Here is a 25,666-nt window from a genome sequence, read left to right as displayed (position 1 = left end):
TATTTCTAATCATTATTGAAAACACGCTCCGGTACTCAATGTTGTACAGTTTCGATACATGATAAGAAGGTAAAGTCTCCCTTTGGATGTAAATTCCAGTGTTTTTCAAATGAAAAATAGTGCATAAAGAATTCCTTCAATCACCTCAGATAACATGTCATGTTTGAACCTTTTTGAGAAGCACAAAAGAGCTAGAATACTTTCTAAGATTCACTTCTACTCTGAGCCTTTGCTTCCTGCTGAGCCCTCCATGCAGTGAGCACCTCGTCATCTAGAGTCTCTGCAGCAGCCCGAGCCCTGACCCTCTGCCTGGTTTGGGCAATGAAAGTAGCAATGTCGTCCTCCTCTTCTTCGTTGGTGTCCTCTCGCCTGCTCCTCCTCCCTTCTGTCTCGCTGTTTTCATGCCGTGAACGATGAGGGAACTTTCTCTGGGTGAAGTCGCCATAGCTCTCTGTTCCCTCATCGCTCTCCTCATAAGTTGCAGATGACCTTCCTGCACGGCTGTAGCCGCGGGACTGCGAGAACCCGTTGTAGGAATACTCCGTGTCTTCCCTCGACAGATCTTCATGCAGTCTTGACTGGTGTCTGGAGGTAACACCGTATGTTTCCTCATCATCTTCTTCTGCGGTGTAGGAAGCCCTGCGACTTGAGAAGTCGAATTCAGAAGCAGAAGCATCAAGATCGTCATATGGATCTTCTGATGGATCAGCATCTGGACCAGAAGAGGATTTTCTCGGGGGGGGCCTGACACTTTCCAGCCAGTCATCGATACTGGTGTTCTTGTTTTTCTCCAGTGCTGGGTTGAGATTCAGGCACCCAGAGAGGCCATAACTCCTCTTCGGTTTCTCCTTTTTCTTTGTCCCTTCAAGAAACTCCTCCTCCCTCTTCTTCCTTTCCTCCTCCTCATCTTCATCCTCCTTCGGTTTCTTTTTCTTGTAGAGAGTACTTCGCTTGCTGTCTTCCAGGATCTTCTTCTTTTCATATGTGGCCATCTTCTCTCTCATCTCAGTCTTGATCTCTTTGTCCATGGCATCCAGTTTGCCCAGGTTGACCTGATCCTGGAAGAGACTGAAGAGAGGGACACTCGTAGTGGTGATTTTGTTTTTCTTGGAGCCCAGAGTGGAGCCAAGGTCAGAACCCAGGGCCGAGCCTCGACCACTGAGACCTGAGATGCTACTCGACCCAGAGAGGGCAGATGCTGCTCCACCACGTCCTTTGGACAGAGCACTGGAGTAGGAAGCACCACTTAGCAGGGATGCTTTGTCATCATCCACACCACGACCTGCAAGCACACTTGAGGCACCACCAAAGCTTAGTTCAGACCCAGCACGTGATGGAGGAGGCAGGCTCATTTCACTCTGCTTCTGTTTGATTGTTTCAGAGACAACATTGGCGATCCAGTTTTGGATACTGGCCAGATTGACCATTGGTTCGCCTCCAGGACCTTGCACCGCTGGAACTGGAAGGATGGGAGGAACCGGCATCATGGGGTTCGGTGGAACTGCGGACTGGACAGATCTCGTACTGCGAGCTTTTGAAACAGAGGATATGACAGACGATCTGCCACTGAGCATGGACATGTTGTCATCGTTAGCCACACTTGGTGGGCCTGCTACGCCGGCTCCAGCCCAGAAGGCAGAGAGAGGTATCGTACCACCGCTAACACAGCTCTCTGTCTCCCAGCCACACATGGACTGACTGGGGCGGCTGTAGCTCAGGAGGAAGAGCAGTCGCCCACCAATCGGAAGGTCGGTGGTTCGACTTTGGCTGCCCTAGGATACATGTCGAAGCGTCCTTGGGCAAGACACTGAACCCAACGTTGCTCCCCCAGTGTATCATTGGGGGTATGAATGTGTGTGAATGCTTAGAAAGCACGTAGTTATGTGTATCTTAAGACGTGCTGTATGAGTGTGTGTGAATGGGGTGAATGCGGCATGTAGTGAAGCACTTTGAGTGGTCAGTTAGACTAGAAAAGCGCTATACAAGTACAAGTCCATTTACCATTTACTTTCCTCTAAAGTTTTCTTGGAACGCTCCAGAATCTCCTCACGTCTTTGCCTCCTTTTGACTCTAGCAGAGTCCTCCCCCCGGCTCAACTCCAGAATCTCGTCTGTGTTATCCTCACCAAGACGCTTTTGTTGCCTTAGCTTCCACATCTGGTACGCTGTGAGGTTCACATCTTGGAAGGATGGGGTCTTGGCTTCTCCCTCGCCATCACTTTTCTCTCCATCCTCGCGATCTTTCTTGTTCCAACCAAACTGGATTCTCTTCATGCGCCAGCGCTCCAAAGGTGTCATCTTTTCCTTGTTCTTCTGGCAAAAATTGTACATGGAAGTTGTGTCAGAGAGGATGCTCTGAACTTCATCATCAATCTTTTGCTTTCCTCCTTCGCCTTCTGTAGCAGTGCTCTCACTGCCTTCATCATCCTCTTTTTTGCGGTAGCGAGCAGCAGCTTGTTCCTCGATTTCCTTCAGCCGCTGTTTCCAAAGATCGGAATAGCTTGAGCAGCTGGAGGTGGACATCGCGTCGGAGGGAGGGCGCCTGATGCGACGCTTTAACCGCTCTTTTACAGCTCGTACATCCTCACTGGTGACGCTCTCCACATCAGCATCTGTAATTTCTTTTGTCTTTTTTGGACGACCCCCTGCAAGAGATTCCCCATCCTCCTCCTCACTGTTGAGCTGGGCCTCCCACCAGTCATCACTCTGGTATATTTAATTTCTGCGCTGCCACTCGCGGATCATGCTGTCGAGACCATCATCATCTTCCCTATCCTCCCCGCCGTTGTGCTCAGGAGGAACCAGCTGCTCTTCACCACCAGTTAAAGCCTGGCTGTCCATCCCATTCTGCGCTCCGGTCAGTCCACTTTTGAGCGCTGCAGCAGCTGCAGAAGAGGAAACGCTGCTCATCACACTCTCACCATCCTCTTCCTCCTCCATCATAATGGAGTGAGCTTTCACTTCCATCATGCTTTGTTCTTCCTCTTTATCTGTGTCCTCATCATCTTCATCTTCGTCTCCTCCTTCGCCGAAGATCCGGGCGCTCGCTCCCGCCCGCTCCAGCTCGCTACCGCCCGCTCCATCCCACTTCTGCCTGCGGCAAAGTTCATACTGCTCGCTCCCTCCCGCTCCAGCTCGCTCCATCCCGCTCCCACCCGCTCCCGCTCGCTCCCGCCCGCTCCATCCCGCTCCCTCCCGTTCCCTCCCGCTCCTGCCCGGTCCCGCCCGCTCCCGCTGTGAATGGTTTACCTGCCTGAACATCTTCTGCTCTCTGTTAATGTTGGTTTCACCAACCTAACACTTGTTGAGCCACATTGTCTCACATTCACACCTCTATTCTCTGACCTAACCCTATAAAACCCACGGATGCAAATTTACAACTTTTAACAATTCTCAGGACCACATTTACATATAATGAACAAAAATATGAACGCAAGTTTTCTTTTTGCTCCCATTTTCCATGAGCTAAACTTAAAGTCAAATGTATTTGTGTAGCACATTTCATGTACAACTGCTGGTTGTGGTATAATTACAAAACATGTCCTACCTCCTAACCCTAACCCCTAACCCGTCTTATCCAATTTAGAAGACAACCATCAGGGGTTATTCATTTATTTTATGAATTTTACGCCTTTTATTTATTTAAAACTGTAAAAGATAGAAATGAAATAATAAAAATTCAATTAAAATTATTAAAACAAGCAACAGTCTGGATAAGTTGTAATTTGTTGACAGTTTAACTCCCGCTCGCTCCCGCCCGCTCCCTCCCGCTCCCTCCTGCTCCCGCTCACTCTCGCCCGCTCTCTTCCACTTCTGCCCGCGGCAAAGTTCATATTGCTCACTCCCACCCGCTCCCGCCCGCTCCCACCCGCTCTCGATCACTCCCTCCTGCTCCCGCTCGCTCCCGCCCGCTCCCTCCCGCTTCTGCCCGCGGCAAAGGTCACATTGCTCGCTCCCGCCCACTCCCGCCCGCTCCCTCCTGCTCCCGCTCACTCTCGCCCGCTCTCTCCCACTTCTGCCCGCGGCAAAGTTCATATTGCTCACTCCCACCCGCTCCCGCCCGCTCCCACCCGCTCTCGATCACTCCCTCCTGCTCCCGCTCGCTCCCGCCCGCTCCCTCCCGCTTCTGCCCGCGGCAAAGTTCATATTGCTCGCTCCCGCCCGCTTCTGCCCGGTCCCGCTCGCTCCAGCTCGCTCCCGCCCGCTCCTGCCCGCTCCTTCCCGGTCCCGCTCCATCCCGCTCCCTCCCGCTTCTGCCAGGTCCCGCTAACTCCAGCTCGCTCCCGCCCGCTCCCTCCCGCTCCTAACCGGTCCCGTTCACTCCCTCCCGCTCCCGCCCGCTCCCTCCCGATCCCTCCCGGTCCCGCTCCCGCCCGCTCCCTCCCGCTTCTGCCAGGTCCCGCTCGCTCCCGCCCGCTCCCACCCGCTCCCGCCCGCGGTAATGTTCGGTCTCTGGTCCACGGTAATGTTCGGTTTCACGGTAATGTTCAGTCTCTGGTCCACGATAATGTTCGGTTTGACGATAATGTTCGGTTTCACGGTAATGTTCTGGTCCACGGTAATGTTCTGGTCCACGGTAATGTTCCGTCTCTGGTCCACAGTAATGTTCCGTATCTGGTCCACGATAATGTTCGATCTCTGGTCCACGATAATGTTGTGTTTCTGTTTCACGGTAATGTTCCGTTTCATGTCCACGATAATGTTCTGTTTCGGTTTCACGGTAATATTCCGTCTCTGGTCCACGATAATGTTGTGTTTCTGTTTCACGGTAATGTTCCGTTTCACGGTAATGTTCCGTCTCTGGTCCACGATAATGTTGTGTTTTTTTTCACGGTAATGTTCCGTTTCTGGTCCACGATAATGTTCGGTTTCACGATAATGTTCCGTTTCTGGTCAACGATAATGTTCTGTTTAGGTTTCACGGTAATGTTATGTCTCTGGTCCACGATAATGTTCCGTCTCTGGTCCACGATAATGTTCTGTCTCTGATCCACGATAATGTTCTGTCTCTGATCCACGGTAATGTTCCGTTTCTGGTCCACGATAATGTTCTGTTTCGGTTTCACGGTAATGTTCTGTCTCTGGTCCACGATAATGTTCCGTTTCTGGTCCACGATAAGTTTCTGTTTTGGTTTCAAGGTAATGTTCTGTCTCTGGTCCACGGTAATGTTCCGTTTCTGGTCCACGATAATGTTCTGTTTCGGTTTCACGGTAATGTTCCGTTTCTGGTCCACGATAATGTTCTGTTTCTGTTTCACGGTAATGTTCCGTTTCTGGTCCATGATAATGTTCTGTTTCACGGTAATGTTCTGTCTCTGGTCCATGGTAATGTTCTGTCTCTGGTCCACGGTAATGTTCGGTTTCAAGGTAAAGTTCGGTCTCTGGTCCACAGTAATGTTCTGTCTCTGGTCCACGGTAATGTTCTGTCTCTGGTCCACGGTAATGTTCTGTCTCTGGTCCACGGTAATGTTCGATCTCTGGTACACGATAATGTTCTGTTTCGGTTTCACGGTAATGTTCCGTTTCTGGTCCACGGTAATGTTCGGTTTCAAGGTAAAGTTCGGTCTCTGGTCCACAGTAATGTTCTGTCTCTGGTCAACGGTAATGTTCTGTCTCTGGTCCACGGTAATGTTCTGTCTCTGGTCCACGGTAATGTTCGATCTCTGGTCCACGATAATGTTCGGTTTCACGGTAATGTTCCGTCTCTGGTCCACGATAATGTTCTGTTTCGGTTTCACGGTAATGTTCCGTTTCTGGTCCACGGTAATGTTATGTCTCTGGTCCACGATAATGTTCCGTCTCTGGTCCACGATAATGTTCTGTCTCTGATCCACGATAATGTTCTGTCTCTGATCCACGGTAATGTTCCGTTTCTGGTCCACGATAATGTTCTGTTTCGGTTTCACGGTAATGTTCTGTCTCTGGTCCACGATAATGTTCCGTTTCTGGTCCACGATTATGTTCTGTTTTGGTTTCAAGGTAATGTTCTGTCTCTGGTCCACGGTAATGTTCCGTTTCTGGTCCACGATAATGTTCTGTTTCGGTTTCACGGTAATGTTCCGTTTCTGGTCCACGATAATGTTCTGTTTCTGTTTCACGGTAATGTTCCGTTTCTGGTCCATGATAATGTTCTGTTTCACGGTAATGTTCTGTCTCTGGTCCATGGTAATGTTCTGTCTCTGGTCCACGGTAATGTTCGGTTTCAAGGTAAAGTTCGGTCTCTGGTCCACAGTAATGTTCTGTCTCTGGTCCACGGTAATGTTCTGTCTCTGGTCCACGGTAATGTTCTGTCTCTGGTCCACGGTAATGTTCGATCTCTGGTACACGATAATGTTCTGTTTCGGTTTCACGGTAATGTTCCGTTTCTGGTCCACGGTAATGTTCGGTTTCAAGGTAAAGTTCGGTCTCTGGTCCACAGTAATGTTCTATCTCTGGTCCACGGTAATGTTCTGTCTCTGGTCCACGGTAATGTTCTGTCTCTGGTCCACGGTAATGTTCGATCTCTGGTCCACGATAATGTTCGGTTTCACGGTAATGTTCCGTCTCTGGTCCACGATAATGTTCTGTTTCGGTTTCACGGTAATGTTCCGTTTCTGGTCCACGGTAATGTTCTGTTTCTGGTCCACGGTAATGTTCTGTCTCTGGTCCACGGTAATGTTCGATCTCTGGTCCACGATAATGTTCGGTTTCACGGTAATGTTCCGTCTCTGGTCCACGATAATGTTCTGTTTCGGTTTCACGGTAATGTTCCGTTTCTGGTCCACGGTAATGTTCGGTTTCAAGGTAAAGTTCGGTCTCTGGTCCACAGTAATGTTCTGTCTCTGGTCCATGGTAATGTTCTGTCTCTGGTCCACGGTAATGTTCGGTTTCAAGGTAAAGTTCGGTCTCTGGTCCACAGTAATGTTCTGCATCTGGTCCACGGTAATGTTCGATCTCTGGTACACGATAATGTTCTGTTTCGGTTTCACGGTAATGTTCCGTTTCTGGTCCACGGTAATGTTCGGTTTCAAGGTAAAGTTCGGTCTCTGGTCCACAGTAATGTTCTGTCTCTGGTCCACGGTAATGTTCTGTCTCTGGTCCACGGTAATGTTCTGTCTCTGGTCCACGGTAATGTTCGATCTCTGGTCCACGATAATGTTCGGTTTCACGGTAATGTTCCGTCTCTGGTCCACGATAATGTTCTGTTTCGGTTTCACGGTAATATTCCGTTTCTGGTCCACGGTAATGTTCTGTCTCTGGTCCACGGTAATGTTCTTTCTCTGGTCCACGGTAATGTTCTGTCTCTGGTCCACGGTAATGTTCGATCTCTGGTCCACGATAATGTTCGGTTTCACGGTAATGTTCCGTCTCTGGTCCACGATAATGTTCTGTTTCGGTTTCACGGTAATGTTCCGTTTCTGGTCCACGGTAATGTTCGGTTTCAAGGTAAAGTTCGGTCTCTGGTCCACAGTAATGTTCTGTCTCTGGTCCACGGTAATATTCTTTCTCTGGTCCACGGTAATGTTCTGTCTCTGGTCCACGGTAATGTTCGATTTCTGGTCGACGATAATGTTCGGTTTCACGGTAAAGTTCCGTCTCTGGTCCACGATAATGTTCGGTTTCACGGTAATGTTCCATTTCTGGTCCACGGTAATGTTCTGTCTCTGGTCCACGATAATGTTCGATCTTTGGTCCACGATAATGTTCGGTTTCACGGTAATGTTCCGTCTCTGGTCCATGATAATGTTCCGTTTCTGGTCCACGATAATGTTCTGTTTCAGTTTCACGGTAATGTTCCGTCTCTGGTCCACGATAATGTTCTGTTTCGGTTTCACGGTAATGTTCCGTTTCTGGTCCACGATAATGTTCTGTTTCGGTTTCACGGTAATGTTCCGTCTCTGGTCCACGGTAATGTTCCGTCTCTGTTCCACGATAATGTTGTGTTTCTGTTTCACGGTAATGTTCCGTTTCTGGTCCTTGATAATGTTCTGTTTCACGGTAATGTTCTGTCTCTGGTCCACGGTAATGTTCTGTCTCTGGTCCATGGTAATGTTCTGTCTCTGGTCCACGGTAATGTTCGATCTCTGGTCCACGATAATGTTCGGTTTCACGGTAATGTTTCGTCTCTGGTCCACGATAATTTTGTGTTTCTGTTTCACGGTAATGTTCCGTTTCTGGTCCACGATAATGTTCGGTTTCAAGGTAAAGTTCGGTCTCTGGTCCACGGTAATGTTCTGTCTCTGGTCCACGGTAATGGTCTGTCTCTGGTCCACGGTAATGTTCGATCTCTGGTCCACGATAATGTTCGGTTTCACGGTAATGTTCCGTCTCTGGTCCACGATAATGTTGTGTTTCTGTTTCACGGTAATGTTCCGTTTCTGGTCCACGATAATGTTCTGTTTCGGTTTCACGGTAATGTTCTGTCTCTGGTCCATGATAATGTTCCGTTTCTGGTCCACGATAATGTTCTGTGTCAGTTTCACGGTAATGTTCCGTCTCTGGTCCACGATAATGTTCTGTTTCGGTTTCACGGTAATGTTCCGTTTCTGGTCCACGATAATGTTCTGTTTCGGTTTCACGGTAATGTTCCGTCTCTGGTCCACGGTAATGTTCCGTCTCTGGTCCACGATAATGTTGTGTTTCTGTTTCACGGTAATGTTCCGTTTCTGGTCCTTGATAATGTTCTGTTTCACGGTAATGATCTGTCTCTGGTCCACGGTAATGTTCTGTCTCTGGTCCACGGTAATGTTCTGTCTCTGGTCCACGGTAATGTTCGATCTCTGGTCCACGATAATGTTCGGTTTCACGGTAATGTTCCGTCTCTGGTCCACGATAATGTTCTGTTTCTGTATCACGGTAATGTTCAGTTTCTGGTCCACGATAATTTTGTGTTTCTGTTTCACGGTAATGTTCCGTTTCTGGTCCACGATAATGTTCGGTTTCAAGGTAAAGTTCGGTCTCTGGTCCACGGTAATGTTCTGTCTCTGGTCCACGGTAATGGTCTGTATCTGGTCCACGGTAATGTTCGATCTCTGGTCCACGATAATGTTCGGTTTCACGGTAATGTTCCGTCTCTGGTCCACGATAATGTTCTGTTTCTGTATCACGGTAATGTTCCGTTTCTGGTCCACGATAATTTTGTGTTTCTGTTTCACGTTAATGTTCCGTTTCTGGTCCACGATAATGTTCGGTTTCACGGTAAAGTTCTGTCTCTGGTCCACGGTAATGTTCTGTGTCTGGTCCACGATAATGTTCGGTTTCACAGTAATGTTCCGTCTCTGGTCCACGATAATGGACCGTCTTTGGTCCACGATAATGTTATGTTTCTGTTTCATGGTAATGTTCCGTTTCTGGTCCACGATAATCTTGTGTTTCTGTTTCACGGTAATATTCCGTTTCTGGTCCATGGTAATGTTCTGTTTCACGGTAATGTTTGGTCTCTGGTCCATGATAATGTTCGGTTTCACGGTAATGTTCTGGTCCACGGTAATGTTCTGTCTCTGGTCCACGATAATGTTCGATCTCTGGTCCACGATAATGTTCGGTTTCACGGTAATGTTCCGTCTCTGGTCCACGATAATGTTGTGTTTCTGTTTCACGGTAATGTTCCGTTTCTGGTCCACGATAATGTTCGGTTTCACGGTAAAGTTCTGTCTCTGGTCCACGGTAATGTTCCGTCTCTGGTCCACGATAATGTTGTGTTTCTGTTTCACGGTAATGTTCCGTTTCTGGTCCATGATAATGTTCCGTTTCTGGTACACGATAATGTTCTGTTTCAGTTTCACGGTAATGTTCCGTCTCTGGTCCACGATAATGTTCTGTTTCTGTATCACGGTAATGTTCCGTTTCTGGTCCACGATAATTTTGTGTTTCTGTTTCACGTTAATGTTCCGTTTCTGGTCCACGATAATGTTCGGTTTCACGGTAAAGTTCTGTCTCTGGTCCACGGTAATGTTCCGTTTCTGGTCCACGATAATGTTTGGTTTCACGGTAATGTTCCGTCTCTGGTCCACGATAATGTTCTGTTTCTGTTTCACGGTAATGTTCCGTTTCTGGTCCACGATAATGTTATGTTTCGGTTTCACGGTAATGTTCTGTCTCTGGTCCACGGTAATGTTCCGTTTCTGTTTCACGGTAATGTTCTTTCTCTGGTCCACGGTAATGTTCTGTCTCTGGTCCACGGTAATGTTCGATCTCTGGTCCACGATAATGTTCGGTTTCACGTTAATGTTCCGTCTCTGGTCCACGGTCATGTTCGGTTTCACGGTAATGTTTTGGTCTCTGGTCCACGATAATGTTCGGTTTCACGATAATGTTCGGTTTCACGATAATGTTCTGGTCCACGGTAATGTTCTGGTCCACGGTAATGTTCCGTCTCTGGTCCACAGTAATGTTCCGTATCTGGTCCATGGTAATGTTCGGTTTCACGGTAATGTTCCATTGAGAAGTCGAATTCAGAAGCAGAAGCATCAAGATCGTCATATGGATCTTCTGATGGATCAGCATCTGGACCAGAAGAGGATTTTCTCGGGGGGGGCCTGACACTTTCCAGCCAGTCATCGATACTGGTGTTCTTGTTTTTCTCCAGTGCTGGGTTGAGATTCAGGCACCCAGAGAGGCCATAACTCCTCTTCGGTTTCTCCTTTTTCTTTGTCCCTTCAAGAAACTCCTCCTCCCTCTTCTTCCTTTCCTCCTCCTCATCTTCATCCTCCTTCGGTTTCTTTTTCTTGTAGAGAGTACTTCGCTTGTTGTCTTCCAGGATCTTCTTCTTTTCATATGTGGCCATCTTCTCTCTCATCTCAGTCTTGATCTCCTTGTCCATGGCATCCAGTTTGCCCAGGTTGACCTGATCCTGGAAGAGACTGAAGAGAGGGACACTCGTAGTGGTGATTTTGTTTTTCTTGGAGCCCAGAGTGGAGCCAAGGTCAGAACCCAGGGCCGAGCCTCGACCACTGAGACCTGAGATGCTACTCGACCCAGAGAGGGCAGATGCTGCTCCACCACGTCCTTTGGACAGAGCACTGGAGTAGGAAGCACCACTTAGCAGGGATGCTTTGTCATCATCCACACCACGACCTGCAAGCACACTTGAGGCACCACCAAAGCTTAGTTCAGACCCAGCACGTGATGGAGGAGGCAGGCTCATTTCACTCTGCTTCTGTTTGATTGTTTCAGAGACAACATTGGCGATCCAGTTTTGGATACTGGCCAGATTGACCATTGGTTCGCCTCCAGGACCTTGCACCGCTGGAACTGGAAGGATGGGAGGAACCGGCATCATGGGGTTCGGTGGAACTGCGGACTGGACAGATCTCGTACTGCGAGCTTTTGAAACAGAGGATATGACAGACGATCTGCCACTGAGCATGGACATGTTGTCATCGTTAGCCACACTTGGTGGGCCTGCTACGCCGGCTCCAGCCCAGAAGGCAGAGAGAGGTATCGTACCACCGCTAACACAGCTCTCTGTCTCCCAGCCACACATGGACTGACTGGGGCGGCTGTAGCTCAGGAGGAAGAGCAGTCGCCCACCAATCGGAAGGTCGGTGGTTCGACTTTGGCTGCCCTAGGATACATGTCGAAGCGTCCTTGGGCAAGACACTGAACCCAACGTTGCTCCCCCAGTGTATCATTGGGGGTATGAATGTGTGTGAATGCTTAGAAAGCACGTAGTTATGTGTATCTTAAGACGTGCTGTATGAGTGTGTGTGAATGGGGTGAATGCGGCATGTAGTGAAGCGCTTTGAGTGGTCAGTTAGACTAGAAAAGCGCTATACAAGTACAAGTCCATTTACCATTTACTTTCCTCTAAAGTTTTCTTGGAACGCTCCAGAATCTCCTCACGTCTTTGCCTCCTTTTGACTCTAGCAGAGTCCTCCCCCCGGCTCAACTCCAGAATCTCGTCTGTGTTATCCTCACCAAGACGCTTTTGTTGCCTTAGCTTCCACGACTGGTAAGCTGTGAGGTTCACATCTTGGAAGGATGGGGTCTTGGCTTCTCCCTCGCCATCACTTTTCTCTCCATCCTCGCGATCTTTCTTGTTCCAACCAAACTGGATTCTCTTCATGCGCCAGCGCTCCAAAGGTGTCATCTTTTCCTTGTTCTTCTGGCAAAAATTGTACATGGAAGTTGTGTCAGAGAGGATGCTCTGAACTTCATCATCAATCTTTTGCTTTCCTCCTTCGCCTTCTGTAGCAGTGCTCTCACTGCCTTCATCATCCTCTTTTTTGCGGTAGCGAGCAGCAGCTTGTTCCTCGATTTCCTTCAGCCGCTGTTTCCAAAGATCGGAATAGCTTGAGCAGCTGGAGGTGGACATCGCGTCGGAGGGAGGGCGCCTGATGCGACGCTTTAACCGCTCTTTTACAGCTCGTACATCCTCACTGGTGACGCTCTCCACATCAGCATCTTTAATTTATTTTGTCTTTTTTGGACGACCCCCTGCAAGAGATTCCCCATCCTCCTCCTCACTGTTGAGCTGGGCCTCCCACCAGTCATCACTCTGGTATATTTCATTTCTGCGCTGCCACTCGCGGATCATGCTGTCGAGACCATCATCATCTTCCCTATCCTCCCCGCCGTTGTGCTCAGGAGGAACCAGCTGCTCTTCACCACCAGTTAAAGCCTGGCTGTCCATCCCATTCTGCGCTCCGGTCAGTCCACTTTTGAGCGCTGCAGCAGCTGCAGAAGAGGAAACGCTGCTCATCACACTCTCACCATCCTCTTCCTCCTCCATCATAATGGAGTGAGCTTTCACTTCCATCATGCTTTGTTCTTCCTCTTTATCTGTGTCCTCATCATCTTCATCTTCGTCTCCTCCTTCGCCGAAGATCCGGGCGCTTGCTCCCGCCCGCTCCAGCTCGCTACCGCCCGCTCCATCCCACTTCTGCCTGCGGCAAAGTTCATACTGCTCGCTCCCTCCCTTTCCCGCTCCCGCCCGCTCCCTCCCACTTCTGCCTGCGGCAAAGTTCATATCGCTCGCTCCATCCCGCTCCCACCCGCTCCCGCTCGCTCCCGCCCGCTCCATCCCGCTCCCTCCCGTTCCCTCCCGCTCCTGCCCGGTCCCGCCCGCTCCCGCTGTGAATGGTTTACCTGCCTGAACATCTTCTGCTCTCTGTTAATGTTGGTTTCACCAACCTAACACTTGTTGAGCCACATTGTCTCACATTCACACCTCTATTCTCTGACCTAACCCTATAAAACCCACGGATGCAAATTTACAACTTTTAACAATTCTCAGGACCACATTTACATATAATGAACAAAAATATGAACGCAAGTTTTCTTTTTGCTCCCATTTTCCATGAGCTAAACTTAAAGTCAAATGTATTTGTGTAGCACATTTCATGTACAACTGCTGGTTGTGGTATAATTACAAAACATGTCCTACCTCCTAACCCTAACCCCTAACCCGTCTTATCCAATTTAGAAGACAACCATCAGGGGTTATTCATTTATTTTATGAATTTTACGCCTTTTATTTATTTAAAACTGTAAAAGATAGAAATGAAATAATAAAAATTCAATTAAAATTATTAAAACAAGCAACAGTCTGGATAAGTTGTAATTTGTTGACAGTTTAACTCCCGCTCGCTCCCGCCCGCTCCCTCCCGCTCCCTCCTGCTCCCGCTCACTCTCGCCCGCTCTCTCCCACTTCTGCCCGCGGCAAAGTTCATATTGCTCACTCCCACCCGCTCCCGCCCGCTCCCACCCGCTCTCGATCACTCCCTCCTGCTCCCGCTCGCTCCCGCCCGCTCCCTCCCGCTTCTGCCCGCGGCAAAGGTCACATTGCTCGCTCCCGCCCACTCCCGCCCGCTCCCTCCTGCTCCCGCTCACTCTCGCCCGCTCTCTCCCACTTCTGCCCGCGGCAAAGTTCATATTGCTCACTCCCACCCGCTCTCGCCCGCTCCCACCCGCTCTCGATCACTCCCTCCTGCTCCCGCTCGCTCCCGCCCGCTCCCTCCCGCTTCTGCCCGCGGCAAAGTTCATATTGCTCGCTCCCGCCCGCTCCCGCCCGCTTCTGCCCGGTCCCGCTCGCTCCAGCTCGCTCCCGCCCGCTCCTGCCCGCTCCCTCCCGGTCCCGCTCCATCCCGCTCCCTCCCGCTTCTGCCAGGTCCCGCTAACTCCAGCTCGCTCCCGCCCGCTCCCTCCCGCTCCTGCCCGGTCCCGTTCACTCCCTCCCGCTCCCGCCCGCTCCCTCCCGGTCCCGCTCCATCCCGCTCCCTCCCGCTTCTGCCAGGTCCCGCTCGCTCCAGCTCGCTCCCGCCCGCTCCCTCCCGCTCCTAACTGGTCCCGTTCACTCCCTCCCGCTCCCGCCCGCTCCCTCCCGATCCCTCCCGGTCCCGCTCCATCCCGCTCCCGCCCGCTCCCTCCCGCTTCTGCCAGGTCCCGCTCGCTCCCGCCCGCTCCCACCCGCTCCCGCCCGCGGTAATGTTCGGTCTCTGGTCCACGGTAATGTTCGGTTTCACGGTAATGTTCGGTCTCTGGTCCACGATAATGTTCGGTTTGACGATAATGTTCGGTTTCACGGTAATGTTCTGGTCAACGGTAATGTTCTGGTCCACGGTAATGTTCCGTCTCTGGTCCACAGTAATGTTCCGTATCTGGTCCACGATAATGTTCGATCTCTGGTCCACGATAATGTTGTGTTTCTGTTTCACGGTAATGTTCCGTTTTATGTCCACGATAATGTTCTGTTTCGGTTTCACGGTAATATTCCGTCTCTGGTCCACGATAATGTTGTGTTTCTGTTTCACGGTAATGTTCCGTTTCACGGTAATGTTCCGTCTCTGGTCCACGATAATGTTGTGTTTTTTTTCACGGTAATGTTCCGTTTCTGGTCCACGATAATGTTCGGTTTCACGATAATGTTCCGTTTCTGGTCAACGATAATGTTCTGTTTAGGTTTCACGGTAATGTTATGTCTCTGGTCCACGATAATGTTCCGTCTCTGGTCCACGATAATGTTCTGTCTCTGATCCACGATAATGTTCTGTCTCTGATCCACGGTAATGTTCCGTTTCTGGTCCACGATAATGTTCTGTTTCGGTTTCACGGTAATGTTCTGTCTCTGGTCCACGATAATGTTCCGTTTCTGGTCCACGATTATGTTCTGTTTTGTTTTCAAGGTAATGTTCTGTCTCTGGTCCACGGTAATGTTCCGTTTCTGGTCCACGATAATGTTCTGTTTCGGTTTCACGGTAATGTTCCGTTTCTGGTCCACGATAATGTTCTGTTTTTGTTTCACGGTAATGTTCCGTTTCAGGTCCATGATAATGTTCTGTTTCATGGTAATGTTCTGTCTCTGGTCCATGGTAATGTTCTGTCTCTGGTCCACGGTAATGTTCGGTTTCAAGGTAAAGTTCGGTCTCTGGTCCACAGTAATGTTCTGTCTCTGGTCCACGGTAATGTTCTGTCTCTGGTCCACGGTAATGTTCTGTCTCTGGTCCACGGTAATGTTCGATCTCTGGTACACGATAATGTTCTGTTTCGGTTTCACGGTAATGTTCCGTTTCTGGTCCACGGTAATGTTCGGTTTCAAGGTAAAGTTCGGTCTCTGGTCCTCAGTAATGTTCTGTCTCTGGTCCATGGTAATGTTCTGTCTCTGGTCCACGGTAATGTTCGGTTTCAAGGTAAAGTTCGGTCTCTGGTCCACAGTAATGTTCTGCCTCTGGTCCACGGTAATGTTCGATCTCTGGTACACGATAATGTTCTGTTTCGGTTTCACGGTAATGTTCCGTTTCTGGTCCACGGTAATGTTCGGTTTCAAGGTAAAGTTCGGTGTCTGGTCCACAGTAATGTTCTGTCTCTGGTCCACGGTAATGTTCTGTCTCTGGTCCACGGTAATGTTCGATCTCTGGTCCACGATAATGTTCGGTTTCACGGTAATGTTCCGTCTCTGGTCCACGATAATGTTCTGTTTCGGTTTCACGGTAATATTCCGTTTCTGGTCCACGGTAATGTTCTGTCTCTGGTCCACGGTAATGTTCTTTCTCTGGTCCACGGTAATGTTCTGTCTCTGGTCCACGGTAATGTTCGATCTCTGGTCCACGATAATGTTCGGTTTCACGGTAATGTTCCGTCTCTGGTCCACGACAATGTTCTGTTTCGGTTTCACGGTAATGTTCCGTTTCTGGTCCACGGTAATGTTCGGTTTCAAGGTAAAGTTCGGTCTCTGGTCCACAGTAATGTTCTGTCTCTGGTCCACGGTAATGTTCTGTCTCTGGTCCACGGTAATGTTCGATTTCTGGTCGACGATAATGTTCGGTTTCACGGTAATGTTCCGTCTCTGGTCCACGATAATGTTCGGTTTCACGGTAATGTTCCATTTCTGGTCCACGGTAATGTTCTGTCTCTGGTCCACGATAATGTTCGATCTCTGGTCCACGATAATGTTCGGTTTCACGGTAATGTTCCGTCTCTGGTCCATGATAATGTTCCGTTTCTGGTCCACGATAATGTTCTGTTTCAGTTTCACGGTAATGTTCCGTCTCTGGTCCACGATAATGTTCTGTTTCGGTTTCACGGTAATGTTCCGTTTCTGGTCCACGATAATGTTCTGTTTCGGTTTCACGGTAATGTTCCGTCTCTGGTCCACGGTAATGTTCCGTCTCTGTTCCACGATAATGTTGTGTTTCTGTTTCACGGTAATGTTTTTGTTTCTGGTCCTTGATAATGTTCTGTTTCACGGTAATGTTCTGTCTCTGGTCCACGGTAATGTTCTGTCTCTGGTCCACGGTAATGTTCTGTCTCTGGTCCACGGTAATGTTCGATCTCTGGTCCACGATAATGTTCGGTTTCACGGTAATGTTCCGTCTCTGGTCCACGATAATGTTCTGTTTCTGTATCACGGTAATGTTCCGTTTCTGGTCCACGATAATTTTGTGTTTCTGTTTCACGGTAATGTTCCGTTTCTGGTCCACGATAATGTTCGGTTTCAAGGTAAAGTTCGGTCTCTGGTCCACGGTAATGTTCTGTCTCTGGTCCACGGTAATGGTCTTTCTCTGGTCCACGGTAATGTTCGATCTCTGGTCCACGATAATGTTCGGTTTCACGGTAATGTTCCGTCTCTGGTCCACGATAATGTTGTGTTTCTGTTTCACGGTAATGTTCCGTTTCTGGTCCACGATAATGTTCTGTTTCGGTTTCACGGTAATGTTCTGTCTCTGGTCCATGATAATGTTCCGTTTCTGGTCCACGATAATGTTCTGTTTCAGTTTCACGGTAATGTTCCGTCTCTGGTCCACGATAATGTTCTGTTTCGGTTTCACGGTAATGTTCCGTGTCTGGTCCACGATAATGTTCTGTTTCGGTTTCACGGTAATGTTCCGTCTCTGGTCCACGGTAATGTTCCGTCTCTGGTCCACGATAATGTTGTGTTTCTGTTTCACGGTAATGTTCCGTTTCTGGTCCTTGATAATGTTCTGTTTCACGGTAATGTTCTGTCTCTGGTCCACGGTAATGTTCTGTCTCTGGTCCACGGTAATGTTCTGTCTCTGGTCCACGGTAATGTTCGATCTCTGGTCCACGATAATGTTCGGTTTCACGGTAATGTTCCGTCTCTGGTCCACGGTAATGTTCTGTTTCTGGTCCACGGTAATGTTCTGTCTCTGGTCCACGGTAATGTTCGATCTCTGGTCCACGATAATGTTCGGTTTCACGGTAATGTTCCGTCTCTGGTCCACGATAATGTTCTGTTTCGGTTTCACGGTAATGTTCCGTTTCTGGTCCACGGTAATGTTTGGTTTCAAGGTAAAGTTCGGTCTCTGGTCCTCAGTAATGTTCTGTCTCTGGTCCATGGTAATGTTCTGTCTCTGGTCCACGGTAATGTTCGGTTTCAAGGTAAAGTTCGGTCTCTGGTCCACAGTAATGTTCTGCCTCTGGTCCACGGTAATGTTCGATCTCTGGTACACGATAATGTTCTGTTTCGGTTTCACGGTAATGTTCCGTTTCTGGTCCACGGTAATGTTCGGTTTCAAGGTAAAGTTCGGTCTCTGGTCCTCAGTAATGTTCTGTCTCTGGTCCACGGTAATGTTCGATCTCTGGTCCACGGTAATGTTCGATCTCTGGTCCACGATAATGTTCGGTTTCACGGTAATGTTCCGTCTCTGGTCCACGATAATGTTCTGTTTCGGTTTCACGGTAATATTCCGTTTCTGGTCCACGGTAATGTTCTGTCTCTGGTCCACGGTAATGTTCTTTCTCTGGTCCACGGTAATGTTCTGTCTCTGGTCCACGGTAATGTTCGATCTCTGGTCCACGATAATGTTCGGTTTCACGGTAATGTTCCGTCTCTGGTCCACGATAATGTTCTGTTTCGGTTTCACGGTAATGTTCCGTTTCTGGTCCACGGTAAAGTTCGGTCTCTGGTCCACAGTAATGTTCTGTCTCTGGTCCACGGTAATGTTCTGTCTCTGGTCCACGGTAATGTTCGATTTCTGGTCGACGATAATGTTCGGTTTCACGGTAATGTTCCGTCTCTGGTCCACGATAATGTTCGGTTTCACAGTAATGTTCCATTTCTGGTCCACGGTAATGTTCTGTCTCTGGTCCACGATAATGTTCGATCTCTGGTCCACGATAATGTTCGGTTTCACGGTAATGTTCCGTCTCTGGTCCATGATAATGTTCCGTTTCTGGTCCACGATAATGTTCTGTTTCAGTTTCACGGTAATGTTCCGTCTCTGGTCCACGATAATGTTCTGTTTCGGTTTCACGGTAATGTTCCGTTTCTGGTCCACGATAATGTTCTGTTTCGGTTTCACGGTAATGTTCCGTCTCTGGTCCACGGTAATGTTCCGTCTCTGTTCCACGATAATGTTGTGTTTCTGTTTCACGGTAATGTTTTTGTTTCTGGTCCTTGATAATGTTCTGTTTCACGGTAATGTTCTGTCTCTGGTCCACGGTAATGTTCTGTCTCTGGTCCACGGTAATGTTCTGTCTCTGGTCCACGGTAATGTTCGATCTCTGGTCCACGATAATGTTCGGTTTCACGGTAATGTTCCGTCTCTGGTCCACGATAATGTTCTGTTTCTGTATCACGGTAATGTTCCGTTTCTGGTCCACGATAATTTTGTGTTTCTGTTTCACGGTAATGTTCCGTTTCTGGTCCACGATAATGTTCGGTTTCAAGGTAAAGTTCGGTCTCTGGTCCACGGTAATGTTCTGTCTCTGGTCCACGGTAATGGTCTGTCTCTGGTCCACGGTAATGTTCGATCTCTGGTCCACGATAATGTTCGGTTTCACGGTAATGTTCCGTCTCTGGTCCACGATAATGTTGTGTTTCTGTTTCACGGTAATGTTCCGTTTCTGGTCCACAAAAATGTTCTGTTTCGGTTTCACGGTAATGTTCCGTTTCTGGTCCACGGTAATGTTCTGTTTCTGGTCCACGGTAATGTTCTGTCTCTGGTCCACGGTAATGTTCGATCTCTGGTCCACGATAATGTTCGGTTTCACGGTAATGTTCCGTCTCTGGTCCACGATAATGTTCTGTTTCGGTTTCACGGTAATGTTCCGTTTCTGGTCCACGGTAATGTTCGGTTTCAAGGTAAAGTTCGGTCTCTGGTCCTCAGTAATGTTCTGTCTCTGGTCCATGGTAATGTTCTGTCTCTGGTCCACGGTAATGTTCGGTTTCAAGGTAAAGTTCGGTCTCTGGTCCACAGTAATGTTCTGCCTCTGGTCCACGGTAATGTTCGATCTCTGGTACACGATAATGTTCTGTTTCGGTTTCACGGTAATGTTCCGTTTCTGGTCCACGGTAATGTTCGGTTTCAAGGTAAAGTTCGGTCTCTGGTCCACAGTAATGTTCTGTCTCTGGTCCACGGTAATGTTCTGTCTCTGGTCCACGGTAATGTTCGATCTCTGGTCCACGATAATGTTCGGTTTCACGGTAATGTTCCGTCTCTGGTCCACGATAATGTTCTGTTTCGGTTTCACGGTAATATTCCGTTTCTGGTCCACGGTAATGTTCTGTCTCTGGTCCACGGTAATGTTCTTTCTCTGGTCCACGGTAATGTTCTGTCTCTGGTCCACGATAATGTTCTGTTTCGGTTTCACGGTAATGTTCCGTCTCTGGTCCACGATAATGTTCTGTTTCGGTTTCACGGTAATGTTCCGTTTCTGGTCCACAGTAATGTTCGGTTTCAAGGTAAAGTTCGGTCTCTGGTCCACAGTAATGTTCTGTCTCTGGTCCACGGTAATGTTCTGTCTCTGGTCCACGGTAATGTTCGATTTCTGGTCGACGATAATGTTCGGTTTCACGGTAATGTTCCGTCTCTGGTCCACGATAATGTTCGGTTTCACGGTAATGTTCCATTTCTGGTCCACGGTAATGTTCTGTCTCTGGTCCACGATAATGTTCGATCTCTGGTCCACGATAATGTTCGGTTTCACGGTAATGTTCCGTCTCTGGTCCATGATAATGTTCCGTTTCTGGTCCACGATAATGTTCTGTTTCAGTTTCACGGTAATGTTCCGTCTCTGGTCCACGATAATGTTCTGTTTCGGTTTCACGGTAATGTTCCGTTTCTGGTCCACGATAATGTTCTGTTTCGGTTTCACGGTAATTTTCCGTCTCTGGTCCACGGTAATGTTCCGTCTCTGTTCCACGATAATGTTGTGTTTCTGTTTCACGGTAATGTTTTTGTTTCTGGTCCTTGATAATGTTCTGTTTCACGGTAATGTTCTGTCTCTGGTCCACGGTAATGTTCTGTCTCTGGTCCACGGTAATGTTCTGTCTCTGGTCCACGGTAATGTTCGATCTCTGGTCCACGATAATGTTCGGTTTCACGGTAATGTTCCGTCTCTGGTCCACGATAATGTTCTGTTTCTGTATCACGGTAATGTTCCGTTTCTGGTCCACGATAATTTTGTGTTTCTGTTTCACGGTAATGTTCCGTTTCTGGTCCACGATAATGTTCGGTTTCAAGGTAAAGTTCGGTCTCTGGTCCACGGTAATGTTCTGTCTCTGGTCCACGGTAATGGTCTGTCTCTGGTCCACGGTAATGTTCGATCTCTGGTCCACGATAATGTTCGGTTTCACGGTAATGTTCCGTCTCTGGTCCACGATAATGTTGTGTTTCTGTTTCACGGTAATGTTCCGTTTCTGGTCCACGATAATGTTCTGTTTCGGTTTCACGGTAATGTTCTGTCTCTGGTCCATGATAATGTTCCGTTTCTGGTCCACGATAATGTTCTGTTTCAGTTTCACGTTAATGTTCCGTCTCTGGTCCACGATAATGTTCTGTTTCGGTTTCACGGTAATGTTCCGTGTCTGGTCCACGATAATGTTCTGTTTCGGTTTCACGGTAATGTTCCGTCTCTGGTCCACGGTAATGTTCCGTCTCTGGTCCACGATAATGTTGTGTTTCTGTTTCACGGTAATGTTCCGTTTCTGGTCCTTGATAATGTTCTGTTTCACGGTAATGTTCTGTCTCTGGTCCACGGTAATGTTCTGTCTCTGGTCCACGGTAATGTTCTGTCTCTGGTCCACGGTAATGTTCGATCTCTGGTCCACGATAATGTTCGGTTTCATGGTAATGTTCCGTCTCTGGTCCACGATAATGTTCTGTTTCTGTATCACGGTAATGTTCAGTTTCTGGTCCACGATAATTTTGTGTTTCTGTTTCACGGTAATGTTCCGTTTCTGGTCCACGATAATATTCGGTTTCAAGGTAAAGTTCGGTCTCTGGTCCACGGTAATGTTCTGTCTCTGGTCCACGGTAATGGTCTGTCTCTGGTCCACGGTAATGTTCTGTCTCTGGTCCACGGTAATGTTCGATCTCTGGTCCACGATAATGTTCGGTTTCACGGTAATGTTCCGTCTCTGGTCCACGATAATGTTCTGTTTCGGTTTCACGGTAATGTTCCGTTTCTGGTCCACGGTAATGTTCTGTTTCTTGTCCACGGTAATGTTCTGTCTCTGGTCCACGGTAATATTCGATCTCTGGTCCACGATAATGTTCGGTTTCACGGTGTTGTTCCGTCTCTGGTCCACGATAATGTTCTGTTTCGGTTTCACGGTAATGTTCTGTTTCTGGTCCACGGTAATGTTCTGTCTCTGGTCCACGGTAATGTTCGATCTCTGGTCCACGATAATGTTCGGTTTCACGGTAATGTTCCGTTTCTGGTCCACGGTAATTTTCGGTTTCAAGGTAAAGTTCGGTCTCTGGTCCACAGTAATGTTCTGTCTCTGGTCCATGGTAATGTTCTGTCTCTGGTCCACGGTAATGTTCGGTTTCAAGGTAAAGTTCGGTCTCTGGTCCACAGTAATGTTCTGCCTCTGGTCCACGGTAATGTTCGATCTCTGGTACACGATAATGTTCTGTTTCGGTTTCACGGTAATGTTCCGTTTCTGGTCCACGGTAATGTTCGGTTTCAAGGTAAAGTTCGGTCTCTGGTCCTCAGTAATGTTCTGTCTCTGGTCCACGGTAATGTTCTGTCTCTGGTCCACGGTAATGTTCTGTCTCTGGTCCACGGTAATGTTCGATCTCTGGTCCACGATAATGTTCGGTTTCACGGTAATGTTCCGTCTCTGGTCCACGATAATGTTCTGTTTCGGTTTCACGGTAATATTCCGTTTCTGGTCCACGGTAATGTTCTGTCTCTGGTCTACGGTAATGTTCTTTCTCTGGTCCACGGTAATGTTCTGTCTCTGGTCCACGGTAATGTTCGATCTCTGGTCAACGATAATGTTCGGTTTCACGGTAATGTTCCGTCTCTGGTCCACGATAACGTTCTGTTTCGGTTTCACGGTAATGTTCTGTTTCTGGTCCACGGTAATGTTCGGTTTCAAGGTAAAGTTCGGTCTCTGGTCCACAGTAATGTTCTGTCTCTGGTCCACGGTAATGTTCTTTCTCTGGTCCACGGTAATGTTCTGTCTCTGGTCCACGGTAATGTTCGATTTCTGGTCGACGATAATGTTCGGTTTCACGGTAATGTTCCGTCTCTGGTCCACGATAATGTTCGGTTTCACGGTAATGTTCCATTTCTGGTCCACGGTAATGTTCTGTCTCTGGTCCACGATAATGTTCGATCTCTGGTCCACGATAATGTTCGGTTTCACGGTAATGTTCCGTCTCTGGTCCATGATAATGTTCCGTTTCTGGTCCACGATAATGTTCTGTTTCAGTTTCACGGTAATGTTCCGTCTCTGGTCCACGATAATGTTCTGTTTCGGTTTCACGGTAATGTTCCGTTTCTGGTCCACGATAATGTTCTGTTTCGGTTTCACGGTAATGTTCCGTCTCTGGTCATCGGTAATGTTCCGTCTCTGTTCCACGATAATGTTGTGTTTCTGTTTCACGGTAATGTTCCGTTTCTGGTCCTTGATAATGTTCTGTTTCACGGTAATGTTCTGTCTCTGGTCCACGGTAATGTTCTGTCTCTGGTCCACGGTAATGTTCTGTCTCTGGTCCACGGTAATGTTCGATCTCTGGTCCACGATAATGTTCGGTTTCACGGTAATGTTCCGTCTCTGGTCCACGATAATGTTCTGTTTCTGTATCACGGTAATGTTCCGTTTCTGGTCCACGATAATTTTGTGTTTCTGTTTCACGGTAATGTTCCGTTTCTGGTCCACGATAATGTTCGGTTTCAAGGTAAAGTTCGGTCTCTGGTCCACGGTAATGTTCTGTCTCTGGTCCACGGTAATGGTCTGTCTCTGGTCCACGGTAATGTTCGATCTCTGGTCCACGATAATGTTCGGTTTCAGGGTAATGTTCCGTCTCTGGTCCACGATAATGTTGTGTTTCTGTTTCACGGTAATGTTCCGTTTCTGGTCCACGATAATGTTCTGTTTCGGTTTCACGGTAATTTTCTGTCTCTGGTCCATGATAATGTTCCGTTTCTGGTCCACGATAATGTTCTGTTTCAGTTTCACGGTAATGTTCCGTCTCTGGTCCACGATAATGTTCTGTTTCGGTTTCACGGTAATGTTCCGTGTCTGGTCCACGATAATGTTCTGTTTCGGTTTCACGGTAATGTTCCGTCTCTGGTCCACGGTAATGTTCCGTCTCTGGTCCACGATAATGTTGTGTTTCTGTTTCACGTTAATGTTCCGTTTCTGGTCCTTGATAATGTTCTGTTTCACGGTAATGTTCTGTCTCTGGTCCACGGTAATGTTCTGTCTCTGGTCCACGGTAATGTTCTGTCTCTGGTCCACGGTAATGTTCGATTTCTGGTCCACGATAATGTTCGGTTTCACGGTAATGGTCTGTCTCTGGTCCACGGTAATGTTCGATCTCTGGTCCACGATAATGTTCGGTTTCACGGTAATGTTCCGTCTCTGGTCCACGATAATTTTGTGTTTCTGTTTCACGGTAATGTTCCGTTTCTGGTCCACGATAATGTTCGGTTTCAAGGTAAAGTTCGGTCTCTGGTCCACGGTAATGTTCTGTCTCTGGTCCACGGTAATGGTCTGTCTCTGGTCCACGGTAATGTTCGATCTCTGGTCCACGATAATGTTCGGTTTCACGGTAATGTTCCGTCTCTGGTCCACGATAATGTTCTGTTTCTGTATAAGGGTAATGTTCCGTTTCTGGTCCACGATAATTTTGTGTTTCTGTTTCACGGTAATGTTCCGTTTCTGGTCCACGATAATGTTCGGTTTCACGGTAAAGTTGTGTCTCTGGTCCACGGTAATGTTCTGTGTCTGGTCCACGATAATGTTCGGTTTCACAGTAATGTTCTAACTCTGGTCCACGATAATGGACCGTCTTTGGTCCACGATAAAGTTATGTTTCTGTTTCATGGTAATGTTCCGTTTCTGGTCCACGATAATCTTGTGTTTCTGTTTCACGGTAATATTCCGTTTCTGGTCCACGGTAATGTTCGGTTTCACGGTAATGTTTGGTCTCTGGTCCATGATAATGTTCGGTTTCACGGTAATGTTCTGGTCCAAGGTAATGTTCCGTCTCTGGTCCACAGTAATGTTCCGTATCTGGTCCATGGTAATGTTCGGTTTCACGGTTATGTTCCATTTCTGGTCCACGGTAATGTTCTGTCTCTGGTCCACGATAATGTTCGATTTCTGGTCCACGATAATGTTCGGTTTCACGGTAATGTTCCGTCTCTGGTCCATGATAATGTTCGGTTTCACGGTAATGTTCCATTACTGGTCCACGGTAATGTTCTGTCTCTGGTCCACGATAATGTTCGATCTCTGGTCCACGATAATGTTCGGTTTCACGGTAATGTTCCGTCTCTGGTCCACGATAATGTTGTGTTTCTGTTTCACGGTAATGTTCCGTTTCTGGTCCACGATAATGTTCGGTTTCACGGTAAAGTTCTGTGTCTGGTCAACGGTAATGTTCCGTCTCTGGTCCACGATAATGTTGTGTTTCTGTTTCACGGTAATGTTCCGTTTCTGGTCCATAATAATGTTCCGTTTCTGGTACACGATAATGTTCTGTTTCAGTTTCACGGTAATGTTCCGTTTCTGGTCCACGATAATGTTCTGTTTCTGTTTCACGGTAATGTTCCGTTTCTGGTCCATGATAATGTTCTGTTTCACGGTAATGTTCTGTCTCTTGTCCACGGTAATGTTCGATCTCTGGTCCACGATAATGTTCGGTTTCACGGTAATGTTCCGTCTCTGGTCCACGATAATGTTCTGTTTCGGTTTCACGGTAATGTTCCGTTTCTGGTCCACGATAATGTTCTGTTTCTGTTTCACGGTAATGTTCCGTTTCTGG

The 25,666-nt window shown here is 48.0% G+C and overlaps 1 protein-coding gene across 1 annotated transcript; it reads right to left on the bottom strand.

Moving 5' to 3' along the window:
* Positions 1–203: 203 nt before the first annotated feature.
* Positions 204–12,843, bottom strand: LOC140285123 (uncharacterized; the record flags this gene model as incomplete). Its single annotated transcript, XM_072379091.1, is given in 4 exon segments — positions 204–1,698; positions 2,002–3,076; positions 10,407–11,470; positions 11,774–12,843. Coding segments are annotated over 4 exon segments (4,704 nt in total), but the record flags the coding sequence as incomplete, so codon positions are not given.
* Between the last annotated feature and the right edge of the window lie 12,823 nt (positions 12,844–25,666).

The sequence above is a fragment of the Leuresthes tenuis genome, unplaced genomic scaffold, assembly GCF_036924035.1.
Source record: "Leuresthes tenuis unplaced genomic scaffold, fLeuTen1.0.hap1 SCAF_26, whole genome shotgun sequence".
Classification (NCBI taxonomy): domain Eukaryota; kingdom Metazoa; phylum Chordata; class Actinopteri; order Atheriniformes; family Atherinopsidae; genus Leuresthes; species Leuresthes tenuis.
The sequence above is the reverse complement of the archived record's forward strand: the minus strand, read 5'-3'. Positions and strand labels throughout refer to the sequence as shown.